At 43.7% G+C, this 24,307-nt stretch overlaps 2 protein-coding genes across 5 annotated transcripts in view; both read right to left on the minus strand.

Annotated features, from left to right (window-relative positions):
* NUB1 (negative regulator of ubiquitin like proteins 1) overlaps window positions 1-7,504 on the minus strand; it is a 45,677-nt gene extending 38,173 nt beyond the window's left edge. The window contains exon 1 of one of the 3 annotated variants that reach the window (XM_075922824.2): window positions 7,386-7,504. The gene's annotated coding sequence lies outside the window, so the exon portion shown is untranslated. Of the gene's footprint in view, window positions 1-6,805; window positions 7,112-7,201; window positions 7,355-7,385 lie in introns of those variants that run through there. The other 2 variants (XM_075922822.2, XM_075922823.2) reach the window with 2 other exon arrangements.
* A 3,911-nt stretch (window positions 7,505-11,415) lies between these two features.
* On the minus strand, window positions 11,416-21,195 carry C2H9orf152 (chromosome 2 C9orf152 homolog). 2 transcript variants are annotated; one of them, XR_012902129.2, is made up of 3 exons: window positions 20,952-21,092; window positions 14,798-14,923; window positions 12,476-12,616 (listed from the first exon to the last, which is right to left on the minus strand). XR_012902129.2 is itself a non-coding variant. In XM_006120553.5 (2 exons), the coding sequence occupies exons 1-2, from the start codon at window positions 21,178-21,180 to the stop codon at window positions 12,039-12,041; spliced, it is 807 nt and encodes a 268-aa protein (XP_006120615.3). In that variant the 5' UTR covers window positions 21,181-21,195; the 3' UTR covers window positions 11,416-12,038. The 2 variants fall into 2 exon arrangements, 1 of the variants encoding a protein (XP_006120615.3); XM_006120553.5 differs by lacking the exon at window positions 14,798-14,923 and having other exon boundaries at window positions 11,416-12,616; window positions 20,952-21,195.
* Between the last annotated feature and the right edge of the window lie 3,112 nt (window positions 21,196-24,307).

Consider the following 24,307-nt stretch of genomic DNA (forward strand, 5'->3'; position numbering starts at 1 on the left):
GCTTCTGGATGGTAAGTGTCCTAGCCCGAGCTTGCCTCTGTCCCTCCAGCCCCTCCCTTCCCCAATCCTCTGTTCTCTATTCCTGCCCCCTACTCCACATACCTAAATCCTCTGTCCCCTCTTGCACCCATATCCCCTTCTAGATCTAACGCCCCAATCCCCTACCCCAGATCACAGTCCCTTCCTGTCCAACTCACAAGCAAAATCCCAGCACCCACTCCTGTATCCCAATTCCCTGCCCTAAGTCACAATCCAACCCCCTGCACCCAGTCCTGTGCCCCAAGTCACAAATGCCTCCTTGACCCAAATTCCCTCACTTACCCCAAGCTCCCTTCTGCACCTAATCTCCATCCCAGACCTCCACATCTCCTCCATAAATATCATGGAAGACTGCAGCCCTTGACCACTTTCCAAATTCTTGGAGTGGCCTCCCCCCTATCAAAAATTATTGCCCACCTCTGACTAGGGATGTTAAAATTAGATTAATCAACTAATTGAATAGTTGATGGAATTTCCTCTGACTATTCAATTAGTCGATAAGGGTCTTCCACTTTGAAATGTAGGAAGAGTCTGCTGGGCTGTTGCTACATTTCAAAGGCGGAAGTGCAGCACAGCATTTCGTCTTTGAAATGTACAAGAGCCCCTACTGGGACTCTTATGCATTTCAAATACTGAAATGTGGCACAAAGCCTGGGGCCAGCAGGGGTCTCTGAGTCCCCCACCAGCCCCAGACTCCATGCAACGCTTCCACTTTGAAATGTACAAGAGCCCCAGCAGGGACTCTTGTACATTTCCAAGGTGGAACTCCATCACTGCACCCCTGCTCCTTCCATGGAGTAGGAGCAAACCGGCTTTTAAGCCAGTTCCCCCAGTAGCTCCTCTTCTTCCCCTCCTCTCTGACTTGATGCCTCTTTCTGATAGAGGCAGCAAAGGGGGGGAAGCAACTAGTCGACTAATTGATTAGTCACTTACATACCTACTCCTGACATAGAGCATATAATTATCTTTCAGGAAATACTTAGAGCCTTGTCCAAATTATCTGTACATATTAACAGGACACATTTTCGTAAAGTAAAAAGTCCCTTAACAGAGACAGTAGCAGCATGCCTACAGATCATCAGACTTCTGCCAAGGATAGGGTTTGACTTTACAGCATTTGTTGTGCAGCTCAGCTACAACTGCAGTATGGAGGTGGAGGTGATACAAGGGGGAAACCTCAGTGCACATAAATGCTTTTGGCCACTTGACACTCAACCTTATTCAGAAAAAGAATTTCACAGCTTACATGGAAAGGCTTTTTAAATGTTGGCATTTCACATTAATTACTCTAAGACTGGGTGGTAAAAATATATTAACCAGTTTCTCTTTTGTTTGTAGATAGTTTCACTTTTCGATCTTCCATGTTAGAAGAGTGCCATAGAGTGTTCAAAGGAAATGGCAAAAAAATAGATACATTTCTATTAATATCTGATTTTCAAAAAGTCCTTCTTTCTTAAAAACAAAAGCCAAATTTGTAGGCAAAGGCTACCGTACCAACAGACAGTTTCCCTGTAAACTGCTCAACACTGCTCCTGGGATGAGGCATACCTGGGTGGTCGACAAATGCCTATGATGTCGTCCAGACTACCGCGCTGAGCCGACAAATAGCTGATCGGCTCAGCGCGGCAGCCATGTAAATGTAAATGAAGCGGCGATTATTTAAATCGCCGCTTCATTTTCCTATGCCGGGTAGTCTAACGTCGCCAGAGGCATGTAGTCTAGATGTATCCTAGATCAATTTACACTTGTATGACATTTGGAAGTTTTTTGCATCCACAAAGACAAGAAACTGTTTTGTTTTTAAATAGAAAAGTAAATTGTGTAGAAAATGATGGCGTAGCCTCCTGCTCTTTCCCTTCTCCCCCTGTTTTTTGTAGTGCCCCTTCTGGAGGCTTAAGAGTCAACACACACACATACTCTATTAGTCCCTGGAAATTCCCAGTGCTACCACACAGAGTGAGCAATGCATTCTTTTTACTTTGAAGGGACTATTTTTAGAAAGTGGCAGAATATTATTTACCACAAGAAGAGGAAACAGAATAAACCTATTAAACTTAAAAATAATAATAATAATAATAATAATAATAACAACAAAGCAATGTGGTTATTATTAATAGTCCTCCCTTTATTTTTTTCATCCATTTACAACTTCTTTTAAGTAGCTTTTTATTCATTAATGCTATTATTATTTTCTATTTTTATCTTTTTGTGTATTCTGGAAATCATTTTATAAAAGATATTTTCCTTCACAAATATTGCCTAAAATAATAGAGATTTACAGGAGGTTTGCGTGTAAATACAGTGTAACAATTTGTTCTTTTTGTAACAGTTTCCATTTCCCTAAGTTTACAAACTATACTTGGCACACTGGAGAATATGTTAACGTCAATGTGCAGAACTTTAACTACAAACTGAATCTGAAAATGGATCATACACACAGTGGCTTTGCTATCAACATTTTTGTTATAGTTTTGTAAATCAAGCTCATTTCTGATTCTTTTAAAACTATAACAACAAAACTAAGAATTTTTTCAGTCCCAAGTTAAATGTATTTTACTTTCATTCTAACAAATTGTTTTAAGAATATTTATATAAAAAAGTAGTTTCGTTTTTGTAAATGCAATGGCGCAAGCCACTTTTTTAATCTATAAAAATCATCCGAGTTTATTAAACAGAAATTTCAGACCCACTTTTTAATCTTACTAACAACATTCATTTATGAGAAATAAGCTGCAGTATTCCAAAAATAATCCTTAAAAACATTTAGACATACCTCTCCATCAGCCAGCGACATTAATGTTCCTGCAAAAATTCAACTTTCACTTTAGTGATGAGTCACTAAAAGCTACAGGGTATTTCCCAAAGCTGTTTACAATAAAAGATTGTGGGTATTTCTCACTGGATGTTTTCAATGTAATATCAGGCATCTCTTTATATATTTTAGAGAGTTTGTGCATCTGTCTGTCTATCCATGAGTCCATCTATCTGTCTATGAGTCCATTTGTTCAAGAATTCCTCCTAAATGGTAAGAGCTAGGACCACCACATTTGGTATGCAACTTCCTCTTATCCTCACTTCAAATAGGGTCAGGATTTGGTTGCGCCAGGAAAATGGAAAATGCCTGGAATGGGACTGTTTCCCATAATACATAAAGGGAAGGGGCTGAGAGCACGGACAGTTATGCTCCGCAATAAAAAACAATGAATGGTTCTGCAGCACCTTAGAGACTAACAAATAATGTAGTTAGTATCTCCGCAATGCCCACTGTGGGCAGTGAGCAAGGGGGACAGTTACATTGCAGAGTGACCACAGGGGGGGCCAGTCATACCAGGAAGAGAGTGGCCTGCTATGGCTAGAGTTCTCCATGTTGCTGACCACCAGTCAGTGGTCCCCTGCCCCAAACCCCAGCACTGGATGGGAGGGCATGGCCCTCCTAGGAGCACCAGTGAAGCTAGCCAGTGCAGCCCTGGCTCTCCCTCCCTGAAGGAGATGAGGGATGGGGGAGATGACACAGTGTGTCCCCAGATCTCCTCCTCCTCCCCCAGGAGGAAATGCTGGCCAGGGAGGCTGGTCGGCGTGACCCTGGACCTCCCCCCCAGAGGAGATGTGGACTGGGGAGGCCAGGCCTTGCACCCCTGGAGAAGATGCAGGTGGGGAGTGGAGGAGACAGGACGCATGGCTCTGCCCTCCCCTCCCAGAGGAGCCACTGGCCAGTCAGCATGGCCCTCGGCATCCCAGGGAGCCACCATCTCTGGAGCAGTGCTATTCTTGCCACTGAAGGTGGGCCTGGTGAACTCCTCTGGGCCTTCCATCTCTGACTCCTGCACCTCCGACCCTCTGTCCTGAGCCCCCACAAGGACCCAAGCAATGCTGGGTAAATCTTCTAGTTTATAAATAAAAAGCATTCACAGAATCAGTTGCTTCTCCATTCTAAATGGCACTAAAGTGCAAATGGATAATGAATGAGTTCTGGCAGCCACACAGAGGGAAGGGATCGGGACTATGTGGTGAAAGCTTCCTGAACAAAACATGTAACTTGGGCTTTGCTAGAAGTGAGGAGGCATCACTAAGGGGAACTGGTGTGGTGTGGTCTCCTGCAAGTGGAACTAAAACATTAATGTCATGGTGATTAATGTTAGAAGTTCCCTGATAGGACTTGGACTCATGCACAACAGATTTTCTACCAAGCATGCAGACCTGGACTTCCCTAGAAAATCCTGGCCTGTACAGCCTCTGCTCCTACAAATCCAGTATCTCCTCTTCAGCAAAACGATGCAGCAATGATGGGTATTTCGTAAGTGCAGACAGGTATATTAGATTTTAAAATCTACATGTTTACTTTAGCTCTGTCTTAGATATTTCTAAAATATTTGTTAGCATGGTATGTAAGTACTAAAATAAGTATAGCTGTACATTTTCCTTGTCTGTGGGAGTAGCTAATCTGCCCGTAACCATTTGCAGGTAACCAAATGCAACTTGGTATTTGGGGCACCATTCTCCCAAACCATGTCAAAGAAAAGCAACTCTAATGGAAATAAGAGATTAGTTACTGGAGAGCGGGGGTGAGGGAATAGAACTGTCATTATTTTTAGGCTATGACCACCATGATAAAAAGTGCTACCAGCTCCAGCACTTCGATGTATTTTTAAAATACCCAAATATATTAGTAGTAGGGCAATATGCTATGCTCCATAAGGAGCTATATACTGTAGTAAAATACTGAAGGCATGTCTACACTATCACCAGAGAAGCACCACTACAGCACTGCAGCTGTAGCGCCAAACTGCAGACATTTCTTATAGTGATGCAAAGCACATTTCAATTGACGTAGTTAATCCATCTCATCAAAGGCTTGTCTTTGCTTATGGCAAATGCTCCAGTAACGTTAATGAAGATGCTACAGAAGTCAACAGGAGAGCTTCTCCCATCAGCATGGGTTCTCCACCTCGAGAGGTGGTAGCTATGCAGACAGAAGGAGCTGTCCCATCGACATAGTGTAACCCACACACCTACTGGGTGTAGTGGACTGTCCCCTCTAGTGGCACTGAGAACATAATGGCTGTGTCTAGACTGGCCAGTTTTTCCGGGAAATCAGCACTTTTCCGGAAAAACTTGCCAGCTGTCTACACTGGCCGCTTGAATTTCCGCAAAAGCACTGACTTCCTACTGTAAAAAAATCAGTGCTTCTTATGGAAATTCTATGCTACTCCCGTTCAGGCAAAAGTCCCTTTGCGCAAAGCTTTTGTGCAAAAGGGCCAGTGTAGACAGCTCAGATTTGTTTTCCGCAAAAAAGCCCCGATTGCGAAAATGGCGATCGGGGCTTTTTTGTGGAAAAGCGCATCTAGATTGGCACGGACGCTGTTCCACAAAAAGTGCTTTTGCGGAAAAGCATCCTTGCCAATCTAGACGCTCTGTTCCAAAAATGCTTTTAACGGAAAACTTTTCCATTAAAAGCATTTCCGGAAAATCATGCCAATCTAGATGCAGCCACAGAGAGAATAATGAGTCTGCTCTATACCCTTAGCTAATAGCCCACTGGCTTTTAGCTCATGCAGTAGAGGGTCATATACTAAGTCCTCCTCCTTTTAGGTATGGAAAAGCACAGTAGGTTTTCATGATGATTAACTAGGTTGGAAACAATTCTAGAGGGTGCATCCTGTGTTTGGTCAATTGTGATTGTGTTGGTGTGTACCTGCTGATCAGTGTAGTTCGGTGTAATGTAATTCTGTTGGTTAATGAGGCCACATTAAATCGTTTTCCCCACCCTGGCCAAATCCTGAGCATATTGTCAGCACATTTTGCCTTCTCTGCCTTTCACTTTGATAAACGAATACTAGTAGGTTGGCCTCTGTGGAGGGAAACACCTGGACAATCCCTCCATAGAGCTCTGATGTGGCCGTGCTCCTCTTGGGCTATGTCTACACTCACAGCTTCTTGCGCGAGAAATATGCAAGTGAGGCTAAGTGTGGAATATTGCTGAGCCTCATTTGTGTACCTAATGAGCCACCATTTTTGCTGAAGAGGCTCTTGCACCAAAAAGAACTGCCTACACTGTTCCTTCTCGCACAAGAAAAACCCTCTTGCGCAATGCCGTTACACCGATTATTTTCAGGAATAATGACATTGTGCAAGAGAGTTTTTCTTGCGCAAGAAGGGGGCAATGTAGACAGCTCCTTCTGGCGCAAGAGCCTCTTCTGCACAAATGGTGGCTCATTAGGTATGCAAATGAGGCTCTGCAATATTCTATGCTTAGCCTGAAGCGGCGAGTGTAGACATAGCTGGCATTGGTGGGACTCTGCCTGCCGTGCCATTCGGGGGCACCTTGCTGTCTCATAGCTACAGCCTTGTGAATAAGTTCCGACATACAGCTCAGCACACAGCCCGAGATGCTCCGCTCCAGAGATGGTGCCTGCCAAGGGCTAGGGAAACACATTCTCTGCAGGCCCAATGACACTTCAATCCCTCATCAACCGCTAATGCGCATGAGCACATATTTGCTGAGTTGGGGACTCCAGGGCGCAGAGGGGCCAGACCAAATCCCGGGCGGAGTGCAAGGTGGTACCTAAGCAGGGTTTGCCTGCTGTGTCGTGAACAGGCGCCTAAGCTCCAGCGGTCCCAGGCCGCACTGTGGCTGTCGGCGAGGAGAGCGCCGCCCGGGCGGGAATCAGGCCGGTGTAAGTGCCTCAGCGAGGGGTGTGGCTATTCCACACCCCGAGCCCTGGGCCAAGGGGCGGCGTGAGTGCGGCGGGCGCTAGGCCAACCTTACCCCAGGCTCAGCGCGGCCTTGGCCACAGCCCCGAGCCAGCCGCGCCGGTCACTCTACGGCCTGGGCAGCGCGACGGGCTCAGCGCAGACCCCTCTGCCGGCCTCGCACCACTGCGTGGCCCGGCCCCGCTCGCGCCGACCGGCCGGCTGCCCTGGCGGGCCCCAGCGCTGACAGGTGCCGCGAGCGAGCTGCGTGCCGAGTGGGGGAGGGGACGCCCCGCATTGGCCCCCGCCCCGGAAAACACGGCGCCTGCGCCCCCCCGAGGCGGAAGGTGGCAGAGGTAGGAGGGGGCGGGAACAGTTGAGGAGGGGGAGGGGGCGTGGCCGGGCTGCGCCAGCGCGCGGCCTCCCCCAGGGGCGGAAAGGCCCCGCCCCCACCTTCCGAGGTATCACTCACCTCTGTACTTGCTCCTGCTCGGCAGGCTCTCGGCCGTTTGTTTACGTTGCGTTCGCAGAGTCAGCGCGGGGGGGGCGGGGCAACCGGCTCCCTACGGAAGCCCGGAAGCAGCGAAGTGAGGGGAGAACGACTCCCACGTGTGCAGGACACGTGAAGACTAGCGCCGGCATCGCCACCCTCTTACCTTCATATCCCTGCGCGCCCTCAGGGGGCGCCATCCGCCCGGAAGTGGGGTGACCAGCAAGGTATTCGCCGCCTGTCCCTCAGGCCTGAGCATGACGCCGACAGCGGCGGGGCGGGAACGGGGGGAGGGGCTCCCCCAGATCCAAGGGGGTTGGGGTTTGGACATCTACGTGGCGCTGTCTCCGTTGTAAAGAGGTGGCCGAGGGGACAGGGAAGGGGACACGGGGCAGCCAGACCCTGCAGAGGAGCCGTGTGTCCTGCTTTGCCTAAGTGCCTGCCTGCTCCTGGTGCCTGGGTGGGGGCTATGACACCTTCTTTTCATAGGCTCCAGCTGCACATATTGGAGCCCAGGAAACGGGGATCCCCTCTTGGACAAATTCTCACTGGCCCTGTGCATGGGGGAAGCCGACCAGCCGTAACTATTCCAGGATAATTATGGTGTAATTTAGCTATTCCAGAATAGCTGTGCTTTTTCCCTGGGCAGACAAACCTGGTGGGTAGCCTGTCCGCCCCTGGGGGACTGGGCACGGTGCCTCACCCCAGAATCTAACCCTGGCTATAGTGTCTCTTGGCCGGGCGTTATGGCTCAGCGGCTTAGTCTATCACAGTGTTTCTCAACCAGTGGTGCCTGTATCCTTAGAGGTATGCAAGAGAAGTCTGGGGGGGTACCTCAACACAAGTGAAATTTGGCAAAAAATGTCTGGGATTTTGCCCTGCAAAGGTGATCAGGGAGGGGACAGCAGCATGTGCCTGTCAAATTGAATGTTCAGAGCTGCACATCCAGACGTTAACATCCACTCTGCGCACATGCCCCAGTGCCTGATGAGAAAAGCATGTGGCTGCAGAGGCAGAGGCAGCAGCTCTGGGGAGAACCAGGGCAGTTCTAAATTGCAGGGTGGGTTTGGGCGGGGTGGAAAAAAAAAAGCGCCCAAAGTAGGAATAAGAGCCTCCGGAAAAGGGCGCTTTTTCCGGAGGATCGGGGCCAGTGTAGACGCTCTTTTCCGGCTTTTTTAAAAGCCGGAAAAAAGCGGCGGACATTTCTATTTAAATGCCGCGGGGGATATTTAAATCCCCCGCGGATTTCCCTACTACGATAGGTGAAATTTACATGCCCCTTCCGGAAAAGGGGCCAGTGTAGACGAGCCCAAGGTGACTTACATACACCTAAATTGGTAGTTAAACCAGGCCTCAGCATATTGGGTTGACTAACAAGCGGCACTGAGATTAAAAACTATCTGTGCCTTCTCTCTACTAGGATATTACATTAATAGCTATCTCAATATTAAACAAATTACCTTTTTGAAGTGAGGATCTGACTTTAGGTTTGGTCTACACTTAAAAATTAGTTGACAAAGCTGCATTGTTTAGGAGTGTGAAAAACTCACACACCTGCCTGACAGTGACTTAACCCCAGTGCAGATGAAGCTGTGTCGATGTAGCTATTGGAAGTTGGGGAGGTGGTGTTCCTACACATCTTTTGTTGGTGTAGCTATGTAGTGCTGTGCATATGGTGCTATAGAAGTGTACAGACTACAGCAATGGAAGAGGTTTTTCCTTTACTGTAGGATCTCCAGGGTTGCTGTACTATCAGACAGATAATGTGTGGATTTTTCTACCCTCTGGGTACATCTAGACTGTGAGGATTTATTGGAAAAAGTTATGCAAAATGTGCTCCACACATTATCTTTTTCCGATACTTTTGTCGGAAGAGGCTTTCTGAAATTTGGCCCATCTAGACTGTGCCAGATTTCAGGAAAAAAACCCTCTTTCGAAAGCCCCCCTATTCCTCATGGAACAAGAAATACAGGGACTTCCGAAAAAGCACATTTGCTCTTCTGCAAAAAAAAAAAAAAAAAAAAAGTGGAGGAGCAAACACGTTCCCTGGATTCGGTAGAGTTTTTTCAGGATACCTCTGGCATCCCAATAACCCCCCGCAGTCTAGCTGTACCCTCTGAGATCAGTAGCTGTATCAACCTAAGTTTTAAGTATAGATCAGGCCTTAGAAATTAACCCATGATCTTTACCAACGCCTGATTCAATAACTATACAATATGAATTTATTATATAAATTTATCTCAATGGAGTGTTTGCAGTTCAAAGAGATTGCCTTATTGAGATGAATACAACTTAATATAAAAGCTCTAAAGTATATGAATTGTTCCAGTCAGCTCAAAAGGATATTAAGTACCATAGTAAAGTCTCTAGTTGTAATTTGCCTCTCCTTAAATTCCAAGGAAGTCTACAAAGATTTTAATGTAAAAAGAATAAGTCTTGCATTTAAAATGTATGTTGGCATAGCTATGTCCTCTCATATTATGCTGCATGTGTATTTTATGTGCCTTTTAATTATTGCCTAATTAAAATATATTGACTTAAATTGATCATTGATAAAATCAAAACATTAAAAATAATAAATTACTGAAGATTTCTTGGCTTCCATTGCGTGACCATTGAAATCATTGTGTATCCTATCTTTGACTTTAATGGAAACCGGATCAGGCTCTTAAATCAGAGGACAAAAACCTCACACACTTATTCACTTCCACATTTACACCCATAACTATAAACTGACTGGAGAGCTAGACCAAAAATCACCCCAAAACATCTTGTACAGTTAAAATGATTCTGTTAAAAGTTTGGTACAATTAATTTTGTATAGTGTTCATTAATATTTGTAAAGCAGTTTTAATATCATATTATTATGGTTATTTGGAAACTATATTTCCTTGAAGTTTGTCTTATAAAGCAAGTGCCCCACTTATTCAGATCTTATTTGAAGGCTTGTCTAGAGGGGAAGTTGAATGGCAACTGGTACAGGAAGTCCCCAACTTACAAATGGGTCATGTTCCAAAATTTTGTTTGTAAGTCAGTTATTTGGAACTTGGAATGCATTTTCCCTTAGGCCATGTCTACACTAGGTGATTAGTCTGAATTTACTAGGTTTGACTTCTTTGCACCCAATTTTACAGATTCAAAGTTCTGTGTTCTCACTACACGGAAGAACCAAATGTAGTCTGAGGCAGGCTTCATTAATGTGGACATGCTACCTCAGAATCAATGCCACAGGAAGGACTCTAGGGAACTGCGAGAAACCTCACAGAGGCCAATAAGTTTGATTTAGCAGCACTGGAGCATCCACACTAATGTCATTTCAAACTTACAGGTTTGGGAATAGCATTACTCTTCATGAAAAGCAGGACTGCAGAGTTTGAATTCCACGGCCTTGTATTCTGAAATAAAAGACTCGGTAGTGTGGACGCATCACTTACAAATTTGACAAATTCGGGCTAATTTCGGACTCAGGTACTAGTGTAGACCAGGCCATAGATACAATGTTATTAGAGTCCCAGGGTAGCCTACAAAAGCCTTTTTAACCCATAATGTAGCTGAAATACTATATATTCTGTATATACTTTTATTCTAGAATAGGATATCCCCACGAGGGATTTTTATTGTCGTAGCTATAAAAGCTCTAAAATATATGAAATTCATACTCTGCTAAATAAGTGCTGATCAATTTCCCTGTACAAAGTCCTTCAGTAGCTTTGTCTGTGCAACAAGTCAAATGGAAAGTTTGCATTTCAGTACCAAATCTAATATTGAAGCACAATAGCTTATTTTTGAAACAGAGTATCAAAGAATGAGAAGTAAGACATGGAATTGATGTTCTAAGTTTTCTAGCTCATCCCCTGGCCTTTGCAAAATAATTCCACATAGTGTTCAGTATTTTCTAGGTCTTTGCTCATTCCATTTTTAAATGACCCACAAAATTGTTTTTCCACCATGTCCCTTGGAAAGACATACTGTATATCTGGTTTATTTTGTACATTTGTTAACTAGCATCAGTTCTTTGACTGATAACCATGTGCCATCCTGACTAATTCATCTTACTATGGCAACAACAACAAAAAGATAGGTGCATTTCTAATTCACAGTTGGAAGAAACACAATTAGTAGTATGAGGGACTTATGAAAAGGTAAAGTATTTGGATATTTACTATATTTAATGCCATTAAAAACAGCAACTGAAATATGGTGTGATGGTTTTATTCACTGAATTAGAATACAAACAGGAAAACCAATCAAATAACTTGTGAAAACAAAAAGGAATAATAAAACCAAAGATTAATTAGAATGTATTAATCACCCTTGTTATTGTTGTTCTAAAACCCAATTCATTTTTTGCTTGTTTAGATAGCTAACTGAATTATACAGCGCTGGAATTCAGTCTAATTGCTTCATGAGTTGTTTTTGAATGTGATAATCTTCACTACAGCTTTTTCAATTGATTTGTAATCTCACTATGATAGAATTCTTGTCCCTCAAAAATCAAAAATTTGGATTTAGAAAAAAAATCATTGCAAAATGAGTTAACATTAGTTGTTCCTATATTTGAAGATACAAAATTAGTATGAATAATCATGATAATGCTCTAAGTGTCAATTTTTTATTGTCCAATAAGCTTTATGACATTGCAACTCATCTAACAGACCTTTTACTCTGTAAACCTCTAAAATACATTCCTGGACCCATGCAAATTCTTACTATATAAAGTACAAGCTCCTTAGCAAATAAATCAAAATTACTTTGAAAAATTACTTAACTGAAATTTTATTTTAAATTTTAACTAAACTTTACACATTACTGATTTTTTTTATGGTGAGACATATAATCCCAATCTTCTTGCAGCTTCTGAGATCCTGGGTGTCTTTTTCTGAGGAAAAGGGTAATAGCTTAATTTGCTGGATATTGGTACAAATTTTCTGGATGAAACCTGTTGGTGTGTCCAAATTCCTGAGGAGACTGACCTCAGAGGAGACTTCTGGCAGATGCCTGAAATGGAGTTGCTCTTTTCTTCAGTGGGACTGTTTAACATACTTGAATTTTCCAGTTCATTGAGTGATACTGTGGGTTGTTCCCTTGCTGCTAGTGGTTTTTCATAAGGCAGCATGACGTTTTCTTTCACAGTCAGTCTTTCATTGTCAAAGCTAATCTGTTTGTTTTTGAAGTGGGCAAGATCACATGGAGCCTTCTGACAATCAGTTTGTAGTAGGCGGTGGATTCCCAGGTGAGTACGCCATAGTGAACTGTCTTGTACATTGTCATTATAAGTTAATTCCAGGGTGATCTTTCTGACAGGAATGTGTTCTTTAAATTCTTTTGGTTTCCTTATTTTCTTATTGAGTAAAATTGCATTGACCGTTGATTCCTCATGAACAGGATGATTCTCGCCTGTGAAGAAAATGTTTATTTCTACATTTTTACATTAGCAAAAATTAACAATCCAACTGCATGGTATAAACTCAACTGTAGAGGCTATAAGGAGTCAATGTGTCTAAACTTTTTTTCTGTGTCTGATTGAAGCAGTGGTTCCCAAACTTTTTGGCTTCATGCCCCGTTTTTTATTTTTGAGAAACCCTCACGCCCCCCCACCCCATCCTCCCAATAGCATCAAAACTTGTTGAGAAAAAAAAGGAACTGAATGGGTCAGAAAAACAAAAATAGCAGCAACACTTGGGGGGGGGGGGAGGTTGATGGGGGAGCTGGGTTGCCCTGTGCCCCCCCCCCCCAGCATTTCTTCATGCCCCTCAGGGGGGCACGCCCTCCAGTTTGGGAACCCATGGATTAAAAGATGTGGCTACAGAGGGGAAATGTTTCGGATCTGCAAAGGCCTGAGTACTCAGATGGTGCTCCATCAGTAAAGTAATAATGGAGACTTATAAAGGAAATACTGACATTAGCTATAGCAGAAAATCCAATAAACTAGATGACTGTGATGGGGTGTGGTCACAGAAGATTCCTTGGGGGTGCCTCTCAGTGTGCTGACAAAGCCACTGACACTTTCCTCCTTGCTCTCTGGGGCTTCTCACCACCTTGTCCTGCTGGGCCAGATCTCCTGGTCTCCCCCAGTCAAGGCACAGAGCTGAGATTACCACTCCCACCCCGAAGAGCAATACAGACATGAGTCTTTTCAGATCTGAGGAGACTGTAGTTCTGGGCATAGCTTCTAGGAACCCAACCCAGAAATGTGATCAGAACCCTAAATAAATCACTCAGGAAAGCCCCCTTTAACAATGAAAGAAGGATGTACACACTGATTGCTCCCCCAGGTAACAGTTATGTACACTGGGCTTGATGGTAAATAAAAGTGATTTTATTAAGTGCAAACAGTAGGATTTAAGTGATTGCAAGTGAAAAAAGGCAGAAAAAAACGTGAATTACAAATTTTAAATAACAAAACATGCATAGCTAGTTCTAACATACTAAAGCTTATAACAAACTTAGCCTTGGATCTGGACTTCTAATACTCCTGTCATCTGAAGAAGTGGGTTGCGCCCAAGAAAGCTCATGATATCATCTACATGTTTTGTTAGTCTTTAAGGTGCTACTAGTCTTTTTTTTTTTAATGGACTAGTGTTTATGTGGTTTCCTGCCCTCTACCAGATTGTATTGGAACTACACAACTGCATCATAGACATCATATTACCAAATGCACATTCATCTATATTAGGAAAAAATATATTTTGACCACGTGTTAGCTGACAGGTGAGACCTATCCCATGATAAACTCCTAGTGTAGACAAGGCAGTTGAAGTTTTAACATGTATTAGCTGGTCAAGATAAATAGCTTACCAATGCCAGAGGAATTCCTGCCTGTCCATTTAGGGACAAATTCTATCCACTTTGTGTCATCTGAGGGGCACAAAATAGCTGCAACTGAAAGAATCTACTACCTTGTTTTTTTCTCTCATCGATGACTTTCATTTTTTGATGTTTCCTTACCCAAAAGAAGGAAGCTAAAAATAAATACCTTCCACAGTCACCTAATACAGGCACTTTATTTTAAATCAGGCAGGTGGCAAGAAAGCAGCATTACATATATTGTGACCTCAAGTTAATGAGACAGCTAGAGCCATTTTCTGTCCTAACTTTACTCCTACACATCATCAAATTTAATGATATTGCACAGGGGACTGTAGCCAGACAGGACCCCCCCCCCCACCCCGTAACATCCATCTTTGCTTGCCTGGAGCACACAGAGCATAGAGAGAGCAGTAAGATCAGCATAGTATTTGAAGCCTTGACAGAAGGCCCAGATATGCTGGCTGCTGTGACCCTGGATGGCTGTAAACAGAGATACGCCAATTGCTGACCAAAAGGCTGCCAAGGAGTGCCCTTGACTGAAACCTTTATTGATACGAACACACACTTGTCCAGGGGGAGAAATTTCTCGCCCAGTAAAGAATGTCCAGTACTCACAATTTAGTTATTTCTTTTGCAAGTGTAAATCAAGTTGAAACTCCCTTGTAAGAACTGGCGTCACAAAGACGAACCAACACAATTAGGCATCTTAAATAAAAAAGAGGATACGGGCCCCTATGGGTATAAAAATGGGTTCAGCAGCACACTTACTCTGAGCGTCAATCTACCATATATCTGCTGGTCGGGTTATGTGATTGACCTCCCGAGGTTCCACGGGGACGCCCACCTCATATTCGTCTTTCCTAGGAATTGAGGGACCGGCCCTGGCCTGATACACTGGAGTCGAGAGGCACAGAAGGGGGTAAAAATTGTACCTGAATGTGTCTTTTGTCTTAAGTGTACACATACATTTAGAGCTCTTTAAAGATTAAGCTGTTACTTGATACCATTATTTCTATTTTCTATCTTTATTTTCTTTGTAACCATTTTTAAAATTTATATTTGCTAGCAGTTAAGAAATAGAGCAATAGCCATTGTAGCAATATGATTTATAAGCTTCTTTAATAAACCTGTAACTGTTTAAGCTTTAACCTGACTCCTTTAGTTGCTGTAACAGAACCAAACACAATTTAAAAGAACTCCAGCCGGTCATAAGGGACAGATACAGGCAGAGCTGGGCATTTGAATCGTGTCGTTTCCAGAGGACAGATCCGTAGGGGCATCTCTCAGCCTTCCTTAGGCTGCCCACTGTGAAGGGATCATGTATCCTAGCAGTCAAAATCTGAGGTGTAATAAGTTCTCCCTGTAAATTCTGGGGCGTCAGCCTGTTGGCTGCCCACTGTGAAGGAACCTGGTCCTAGAGGTTAAAGACACGGACATTAAACTCGAGGCGCCCGTCAGCCTCTCTAGGCTGCCCGCTGCGACAGGACTTTGTGTCCCAGCAGTTGAAGACTTGGGTGTAACACACACACACACTGCACCAACCATCGGCTGACAGGGACAAAGGGTAGGATCTGCCAGTGTTTCATTTAAAGCAAAATGATATGGTCAGCCAGGGACCAGGGAATGAGTTCTGTTCATGTGTGCTGCTGACTGAGGCCATGGGCCAATCACGGAACATCAGTGTCTCAATTTTCTTATTTATAAAATAGAGAATAATATTTATTAGCTAATCTCAGAGAGGTGTTATGAGGAAACATTAATAAATATTTGAAGTGTTATGTAACTACTACTACAGTAATTCCTCATTTAACATTATAGATATGTTTCAGAAAATGATTGTGTTAAGTGGGGTCAATTTTCCCATTGAAAATAATGGAAAAGATGGGGGTTGCGTTTCAAGCGGTGGTGTCTGTTGGGACCGGGACATAAGGTTGGGGGAGAAAGAGGACGGGGTTACAGTAGAGAGAGGAGGTGTTTGGCTCTGTGGAAGGGAAGGGGAGAAGAGGGGAGGGGGATTGGGCTGGGAGTTTGCCCCGTGACAGGTCTGCCGGGACCTGCACTGCATCCAGTGAGGGGGGGGGGGGCCTGCAAGCAGGGGCAGAGGAGAGGGGGCAAGGTGTCCGGCGAGGGGGAATCAGCGGGGAACGGCGCGGTGAGTGGCAAACCCTCCGCCACTTTGCAGGGAGGCGGGGGAAGCCCCGCGCAGCCGCCAGCAATGGGCCAGCTGGGGAAGGTAGTCTGAAGGTTATTAAAATAGAAATGTTAGGGACAGAACACAGTAGATTATATTTTGACATAAAAGGATCCAGTCATTTAAAATAGTTCATAGGGCTAGATAGTGCAATGAAACCTGTCAGCCTTGGATTTGAAATCAAAGCAGTGTTGTCAAAAGTGAATAGGATTGTGTTGTTACAAATACTGAAATTGGTTTTCCTTTGGTGTAGCGGTCTTTACAATGAACTACTTGAGGTGTGTCAGATCCATGTCTTTCAATGGCAGCACTCAAAACAGCAACAAAGCCCTCTGATTTTTTTCAAAATTCTTCTTTTAAAAGGTCTGCTCTCTGAACACAGAGAAAGGATATAAAGTTTTTTGCTCTGAAGATAGACATGCCATCCCATTTTCTCACATTCAGGAGCTGCAATAGTCCATAGAACTCAGTAATGGCCTTTTAACAGAACTGTGGAGGTTATGTAGTAAGATATATTAGCAGTTTATTACATACTCCCCACCATTCCAAGGTAAATTCGTTATTTTAATCTTTCTCTTCTTGCTCTGAATGGATATTTTTTGGGGGTCAACAATTGTATATAATGGTTTTATTGCAAGTGTATTTTTTGTTTAGGCCTTTATACTTGCACTTCAATATAAAAGCACTATGATTGTAGGTCTTTACATTTTTCAAGGTTTCTGAGTGACACAGGTTAATTAAATTTCACAGAAGCTTAAGAAGCTTTCTATAGGCATGGCCCACATGGTTAATGTAGATGACTGTCTTCTGTAGTGTACTTTGGGTGCCCCTCCCAGACTAATTCCCAGAGTAAACAATATCTTTTCATTTCCTAGTTTATGATAAATAATGAGTTCATTGACCTATTTTTCCTGAGTGAAGATTTTCAAAGCCTGCCACCTTTTGTTCCTGAATATCATGAGGAGACCGAAGTGTCATTATGTGTGTCACAGGACGGGAGAAGAAGGCTGTTACGTTATCAGATGACTTACTTACTCACAAATTGAAAACCTGGGAGAAAGATAAATCTAGAAAGTGTTCTAAAGATCCCCAAATCAGGGCTGTAGCAAACAGAGGCGGGAAGTGACCATCCAGTACCAAGACTTATCAAGAAAAACCCTTTTGCGCAATGCCGTTACGCTGATTATTTTCAGGAATTATGGCATTGCGCAAGAGGGTTTTTCTTGCACAAAAAGGGGCAGTGTAGACAGCTCCTTCTGGTGCAAGAGCCTCTTCTGCAAAAATCATGGCTCATTAGGTATGCAAATGTGGCTCGGTGATATTCCACACTTAGCCTCATTTGCATATTTCTCGCACAAGACGTTGCGAGTATAGATATAGCCACTGTTACTCTCTGGGATCTCTCAGAGAAAAAGAAACAGAGCCACCTGTGTAACCATCCTCTATAATATAAATTTGCTGCCCTCCCAAATGTTATTCTTTCAAAAATTTCATGTATCTGGAAGATTGTGTTTTGGTGTGCTGGCCAAATTTCAACTCAGATAATTGCACTCCATTTATGTGAAGTCTTTCTGGAATTTCATTTGGATCCAGTTCATTTCACTTCCTCTCCTAAACTGTTTTGTATTGTTGCTGTGTTCTGTGAAACAATAGAGGTGTTTCACTCCAAAAGTAGTTGTAGTTCAGTGTTAGATAAATTGATTTGTCTATATGTGTATACTTTTCCTCTTCATGGAAATATTTATCTTCCAATGCCTTTGGATGAAAAGAGATAAATAACTGCATCTGTTACATATTATTTAATTACATTATTATTTAATGTTTTGGCACTTCTGCATCCAGCTAGAATCCAGAACTGCAGCAAAATCCACAGGAAAATGTAAAGTAAGTAAGGGTATATCTACACTATAGCACTAATTTTAACTAACTTAATTCGAATTAGTTAATTTGAAATAAGCTAATACAAATTAGTGCATCTAGCCCTAAAAACTAATTTGAATTAGCATGTTCACACTGAGTGGACCCTCAACCGAAGTTAAGGCTGGCCGGAACCAGTGCCGGAAGGGCATCAGGTTAGGACTTAGAGTGTGGAGCTGCTGCCTCAGGCTAGCCGAGGGCTGTGCTTAAAGGGACCCGACCCCCACCTCAGACAGACAGTTCTCAGGGTTCCCCGCTTGCTTGTCTAACTCAATGAGGGACAGCAAAGCAGTCCTGTCTTGGAGTGCCCTGAGTGCCCACACTCGGCACATCACAGCACTTGGCCATCAGCCCAGCTGCACTTGCCGCAGGCTGCCATCTGGGGGGGGGGGTCAATTGGGGGGCTCTCAGGCTCCAGGAGGCCCTACAGGAGAGCTTCCACCCTGAGGAGCCCGCAGAGCCACCCCAGTCCTCCCCATCAGGGGCTCGTGCCCCATTCCTCCCTCACCTCCTTCCACTTACCCCTCCCTAGCCCCCCTTCCTGATGTAAAAAATAAAGGACACGTGTGGGCAAAAATAGAAACTCTCTTTATTTAACAAAACTGGGGGTCGGGGGATTAACCTCTGGGGAGACTGGGAAAAGGAGGTGGGAGAGGGGAAGAGAGTGGGTGGGAAAGCGGAGGAGGAAACCTGGGAGGAGAGAGCTGGAAAGGGGAAGCCAGGGGAAGAAGGAGGAGAGGAAGTATAAAACTATGGTACGCTATATGTTCAGTGCTGTGTACAGATGTGGTCTCCTCACCTCAAAAAATATATTTTGGCCTTGGAAAGGGTGCAGAAAAGGGCAACTAAAATGATTAGGGGTTTGGAACAAGTCCAATATGAAGAGAGGCTAAAGAGATTGGGACTTTTCAGCTTAGAAAAGAGGAGACTGAGGGAGGATATGATAGAGGTCTATAAAAGCATGAGTGGTGTGGAGAGGGTGAATAAAGAAAAGTTCTTCATTAGTTCCCATAATATAAGGACTAGAGGACACCAAATGAAATTATTGGGCAGCAGGTTTAAAACTAATAAGCGAAAGTTCTTCTTCACACAGCACATAGTCAACCTGTGGAACTCCTTGCCACAGGAGGCTGTGAAGGCTAGAACTATAACAGAGTTTAAAGAGAAGTTAGATAAATTCATGGAGATTGGGTCCATGGAGTGCTATTAGCCAGGGTGTAGGAACGGTGTCCCTGGCCTCTGTTTGTAGAAGGCTGGACATGGATGGCATGAGACAAATCACTTGGTCATTGTCTTTGGTCCATCCCCTCCGGGGTACTTGGTGCTGGCCACTGTTGGCAGACAGGCTACTGGGCTAGATGGACCTTTGGTCTGACCCAGTACGACCATTCTTATGTTCTAAGCTCAGGGCTCAGGGTCGGGGATCTCACTGGACCAACTTGATTTTCATGCAAACCTGCTCCTGGGTTCACATGGGGCCTTTGGTGGCCAGGCTGGCAGCTATTCTGTCCTAGATGGCTGCATTCCTGTGTCTAGTGTGGAGATTGTGGACGTTGGAGGCCTCCCCCCAAACCTCGATGAGATCCACGATCTCCGCACTAGACCAGGCGGGTGCCCACCTCTTGCAGCCCCGGGCAGGCTCCTGGGATCCGCCAGCCTGGTCCTGGGAAGAGGCAGAGGGCTGGGTGGCAGCAGATGGCTAGCTCATGTTGTGCCAGGTGCAGGGTCTGCTGGCTGGGTGCTGGTAGGCTTGCAACTGGCAGAAGCACTGTAGCCAGACCGTGCCCCTGTGAGGGTTCCGGAGCCGGGAGGGGGGCAGAAGAGTTTCCCTGGGTTGGCCCAGAGTGGCCACTAGGGCAACCTGGGAAGGTCTAGCCTCCAACTAGTTCGAATTAAGTGGCTACACAGCCCTTAATTTGAACTAGGCGTTACTCCTCGTAGAATGAGGTTTACCTAGTTCGAATTAAGCGCTCCGCTAGTTCAATTTAAATTTGAACTAGTGGTTTGTATGTGTAGCCCCTATTAAAGTTAATTTGAACTAACGGCTGTTAGTTCGAATTAACTTTGTAGTGTAGACATACTCTAATAGACTAAATTATTTTGACGCTCACACCAAATTTGGTTTGGAAACAGGTTTGGAGGGTTCAGATCTGCTTCACTCACCTTTGAAATAAACACCAAACTCTGTTAAATCACAATTATTCTACTCATGTTTCAACTATTTAACTAAAGAAGCTTAAATTACTTTGTTTAGTTTCATTGCTCTTCAGATCAGCTTAGAAAGAAAAGAAGCAAAGCAATATAATATTTGCAAACAGTATTCTAATAAAAAATTAAAACATTGCTGATATTGGTTGTAACAAAACCTGTGTGATGTGGCAGCTAAGTGTCACATGTCATTTGTTTTTCCTGTGAGCACATATTCAAAATAATATAAAGTGAAACTACTTCCATGAGGCAAAAAGAACAAAAAGGTACAAGACAATACAGTATTGTTAGGTTAACCATATGGAAGCATTAAGAAAATGCTTATGTAAGTTATGCAATATCAAGAGTTGCATGTAACTTACATAAAACTATTTTAAACTACATAAAACCACCTCAAACAAGCATTGAAAAGTGTTTCAGTGCTTCCTATTATAATTTATTTGCTAACAAAACAAAAAAATACATCCGTGTGAAAACAGTCTACTTTGTACTTTCCTTGCAAGCTATGCATAAGCATTCAAATGCATCTTACGTTAATGAAGAGTTATATGAGTTTCCTTTACCCCTCTACATTTGTAAGTCTTGGTCTATGAATCTGAAGCATACCTGTTTTAAACACAATAATGTGTGTTTGCTGCTTTTGCTTCTGTTTTATACAGTCATATTGCTCCTCAAGTAAAGTTACGTCCATCTTGGTTGGCTGCCTGTTACAGTCTGAATCCTGTTGTTCTGCTGTATGAGTCACTGAGAAAATACCACAGATACATTTGTAAGCCTGCACCATCTGTTTCCACAAGGATGATAAAGTTAGGCAGAAGCAAGATATGTCCTTCATTATGTTTACAAAGAGGAAAATCAAGTTTGCAACATCTAAAATGGTTGTTAGCGAAGCACTAAATTTTTGGTACGTATAGCAGCACCTTTCACTGGCTGGTTCAGTCAGAGTTGTAGATTCCAATCATCTTGCTTCAAGATACATTCAGTGTGTACTGAACTTCAGAAAACATTTAATGACAAGAACTGTTCGATTGAATTTAATGTTTACTCAAGGTTGAGGATATGAACCTTTGCCAAAAAACACAGGGAAGTACAAAACATTATTGAACAAAACAGTCAGGCGAACAAAGGAGTGCATGATATTGGTTTATGTACTAATCTCAAATTTTAAAGGAACAACATCATGTTGATCTGTCATGAGATTGCTTCTATCAAGACTTTAACATCCAGGATTATTCTATTCAGCCCTCCCAATCTAATTTTTGCTGCTTTGCCAAACGTCTTTAAATACTAAGATTCATAGTGAAAAAACTGTGCACATCAGCCTCCTTCCAGTATGTGTACATCCGGGATTGTAAATTGTGAACTAGCAGGGCTGCATGCTCTGGTAGATAAGCATAGGCATGGGAGTCAGGAGGGAAATTCTGGGCTCTCGTCCTGGCTCTCATTTAATTTTCCTTCCTTTCAGTTTTTCTATTTTCTAAAATGGGGGAAATTTTACTTGCTCTCCTTTGTAAAGCATTTTGAGACCTAACTGGATTCAAGTCTGAATTTGGTAAATTTATGGAGGAGATGATATAATGAGACTGCCAGCCAGGGCATACAGCTGGTGTGTGACTTCTAGAAGCAAATATCTCCAAAGGTCAGTGATAGGACACTAGATGGGGAGGGTTCTGAGTTACTGTGGGGAATTCTTTCTCAGATGTCTGCCTAATGGGTCCTGCCTGCATGCTCAGGGTCTAACTAATTGCCATATTTGGGATTGGGAAGGATTTTTTCCCCTGGGTCAGATTGGGAAGGACACTGGGGGGGTTTGCCTTCCTCTACAGCATGGGACCTGCATCACTTGCTGTATTTAAACTAGTATAAATGGTGGATTCTCTGTACCTTGAAGTCTTTAAATCATGATTTGAGGACTTTAGTAATTCAGCCTAAGGTTATGCATCTATTACAGGAGTGGGTGGGTGAGGTTCTGTGGCCTGCAATGTATAGGAGGTCAGAATAGAATAGATTATGATGATCCCTTCTGACCTTAGAAGTGCATGCATCTATGATGAAATGTGTTAGAAGCATGAAGTATTAATACATATTTGTAAACCATTTGCACAGTACCTATGTGACAGTCTTATAAGCAAACTAGGAAAATAGGGTCTAGATGAAATTACTATGAGGTGGATGCACTATTGTTTGAAGGATTATATCCAAAGAGTAGTTATCAAAGATTTGCTGTCAAACAGGGAGGGCATATCTAATGGGGACTCACATGTGTTCTTCCTATGACTGATATTGTATTTAGGGCTGGTACATTAATGGGCTGGTACATTAATGACTTGGATTATGGAATGGAAGGACCCTTATTAAATCTCTGGATGATACCAAATTGGGAGGGGTTGAAAGCACTTTTTAGAACAGGATTAAAATTCAAAGGGACTTGATACATTAGAGAATTGGTTTGAATTCAACAAATGACATTCAAGAAAGATAAATGCAAAGTACTTCACTCAGGAAGCACAAATCGAATGCACAACTACAAAATGGGGAATAATTGGCTAGTTGATAATACTGCTGAAAAAGGCATAGCATTTAGTAGATTGCAAATTGAACATGAGCCAGAAATGTGATGCAGTTGCAAAAAACTCTAATCATTCTGGGGTGTATTAAAAGGAGCATTGTATGTAAGACATGGGAAGTAACTGTGCCACTCTACACAGCATTCGTGGGCCTGAGGTGGAGTAATGTGTCCAATTCAGTGCAACACAATTTAGGAAAAATGTGGACAAATTGCAGAGACCAGAGAAGAGCAACAATAATAAGCCCCAGAGGCGTATGTAGGCCCAGAGGCGTAGCAAGGGTGTTATGACACATGGCTGAGCCCAACTATAGGAGGGAGGGGGGGAATCTTGTATCACATCTTCCCCCACCCCCTCCAGTTTGGGGCCGGGCCAGGCCCCTGCACTAACTCACCAGCAGAGATGGAGGAGGGTTGTGCTGGGGGCAAAGAGGCAAGGAGGAGACTCCAGCCAGTAGCGGTGGGTGGAGGAGGAGCAGGCGAGCTGAGGGATGACAGGGGGAGTGGAGGGGTACTAAATTGGTGCCTCCCCTAGCGTGGCGCCCGGGGGCAACTGTCCTCCCCAACCTCTTCGCTACACCACTGCGCAGACTCCTCCAGGTCTGAACACTGGGTGTATGCACATGCCAACTCCTGAATTAGCTGTTGTTGGGCCATTTGCTGTTGTTATTGGGCCCCAATGTGTTGCAGTGTTTGCCCTAGTTGCTACTGTGGTTGGGCCACCTGCTGTTGCTGGTTCTCTGGCATCCATTTCAGCAACTTTTCTGTATCCATGGCCTCTTTAGGGTCATTCAGTCAATGGCCTGATGTTTCTTTCAACAGGAATTGGGTGATGCTTGAATTCTCCACCATTTGTCAGGGGAGTTTCAGGTTTAGTCCCAGCAGCACTGCCTGACAGTGGACCTCTGTTATATTGCCTAGTGCAGCTAGAGTCAGACGGCCATAATGCCCATTGACAAGAGTCAATGGCTGCCTCATCTAGTGCTACAGCTGATGGCTACCTCACCTAATGGCAAGAGTCAGTGGCTGCATCACCCCATGGCAACAGTCAATGGCTGTTTCACCAAATGACAGGAGTCAAAAGTTGCATTGACCAGTGACAAGAGTCAATGGATGCCTTGCAGAGCAGCTAGAGTCAATAGATGTGTCATCCAGTGGCAAGAGTCAATGACTCTATCACCCAGTGGAGAGAGTCTAGGGCTGCCTTGCCTAGTGGCTGAAGTCGATGGCTATCTAGCCCAAAGTGAAGTCAATAGTCATGTCTAATGCTAAGATTTTGTAACAGTTATTTTTATTAAACATCACAGACAAGTCATGGACAATAAACAAAAATTCACAGAAGCCCCGTGATCCATCTCTGATGTTTACTAAAAATACCTATGACAAAATGGGCGGG

The sequence above is a fragment of the Pelodiscus sinensis genome, chromosome 2, assembly GCF_052426305.1.
Source record: "Pelodiscus sinensis isolate ZL-2025 chromosome 2, ASM5242630v1, whole genome shotgun sequence".
Lineage (NCBI taxonomy): Eukaryota > Metazoa > Chordata > Testudines > Trionychidae > Pelodiscus > Pelodiscus sinensis.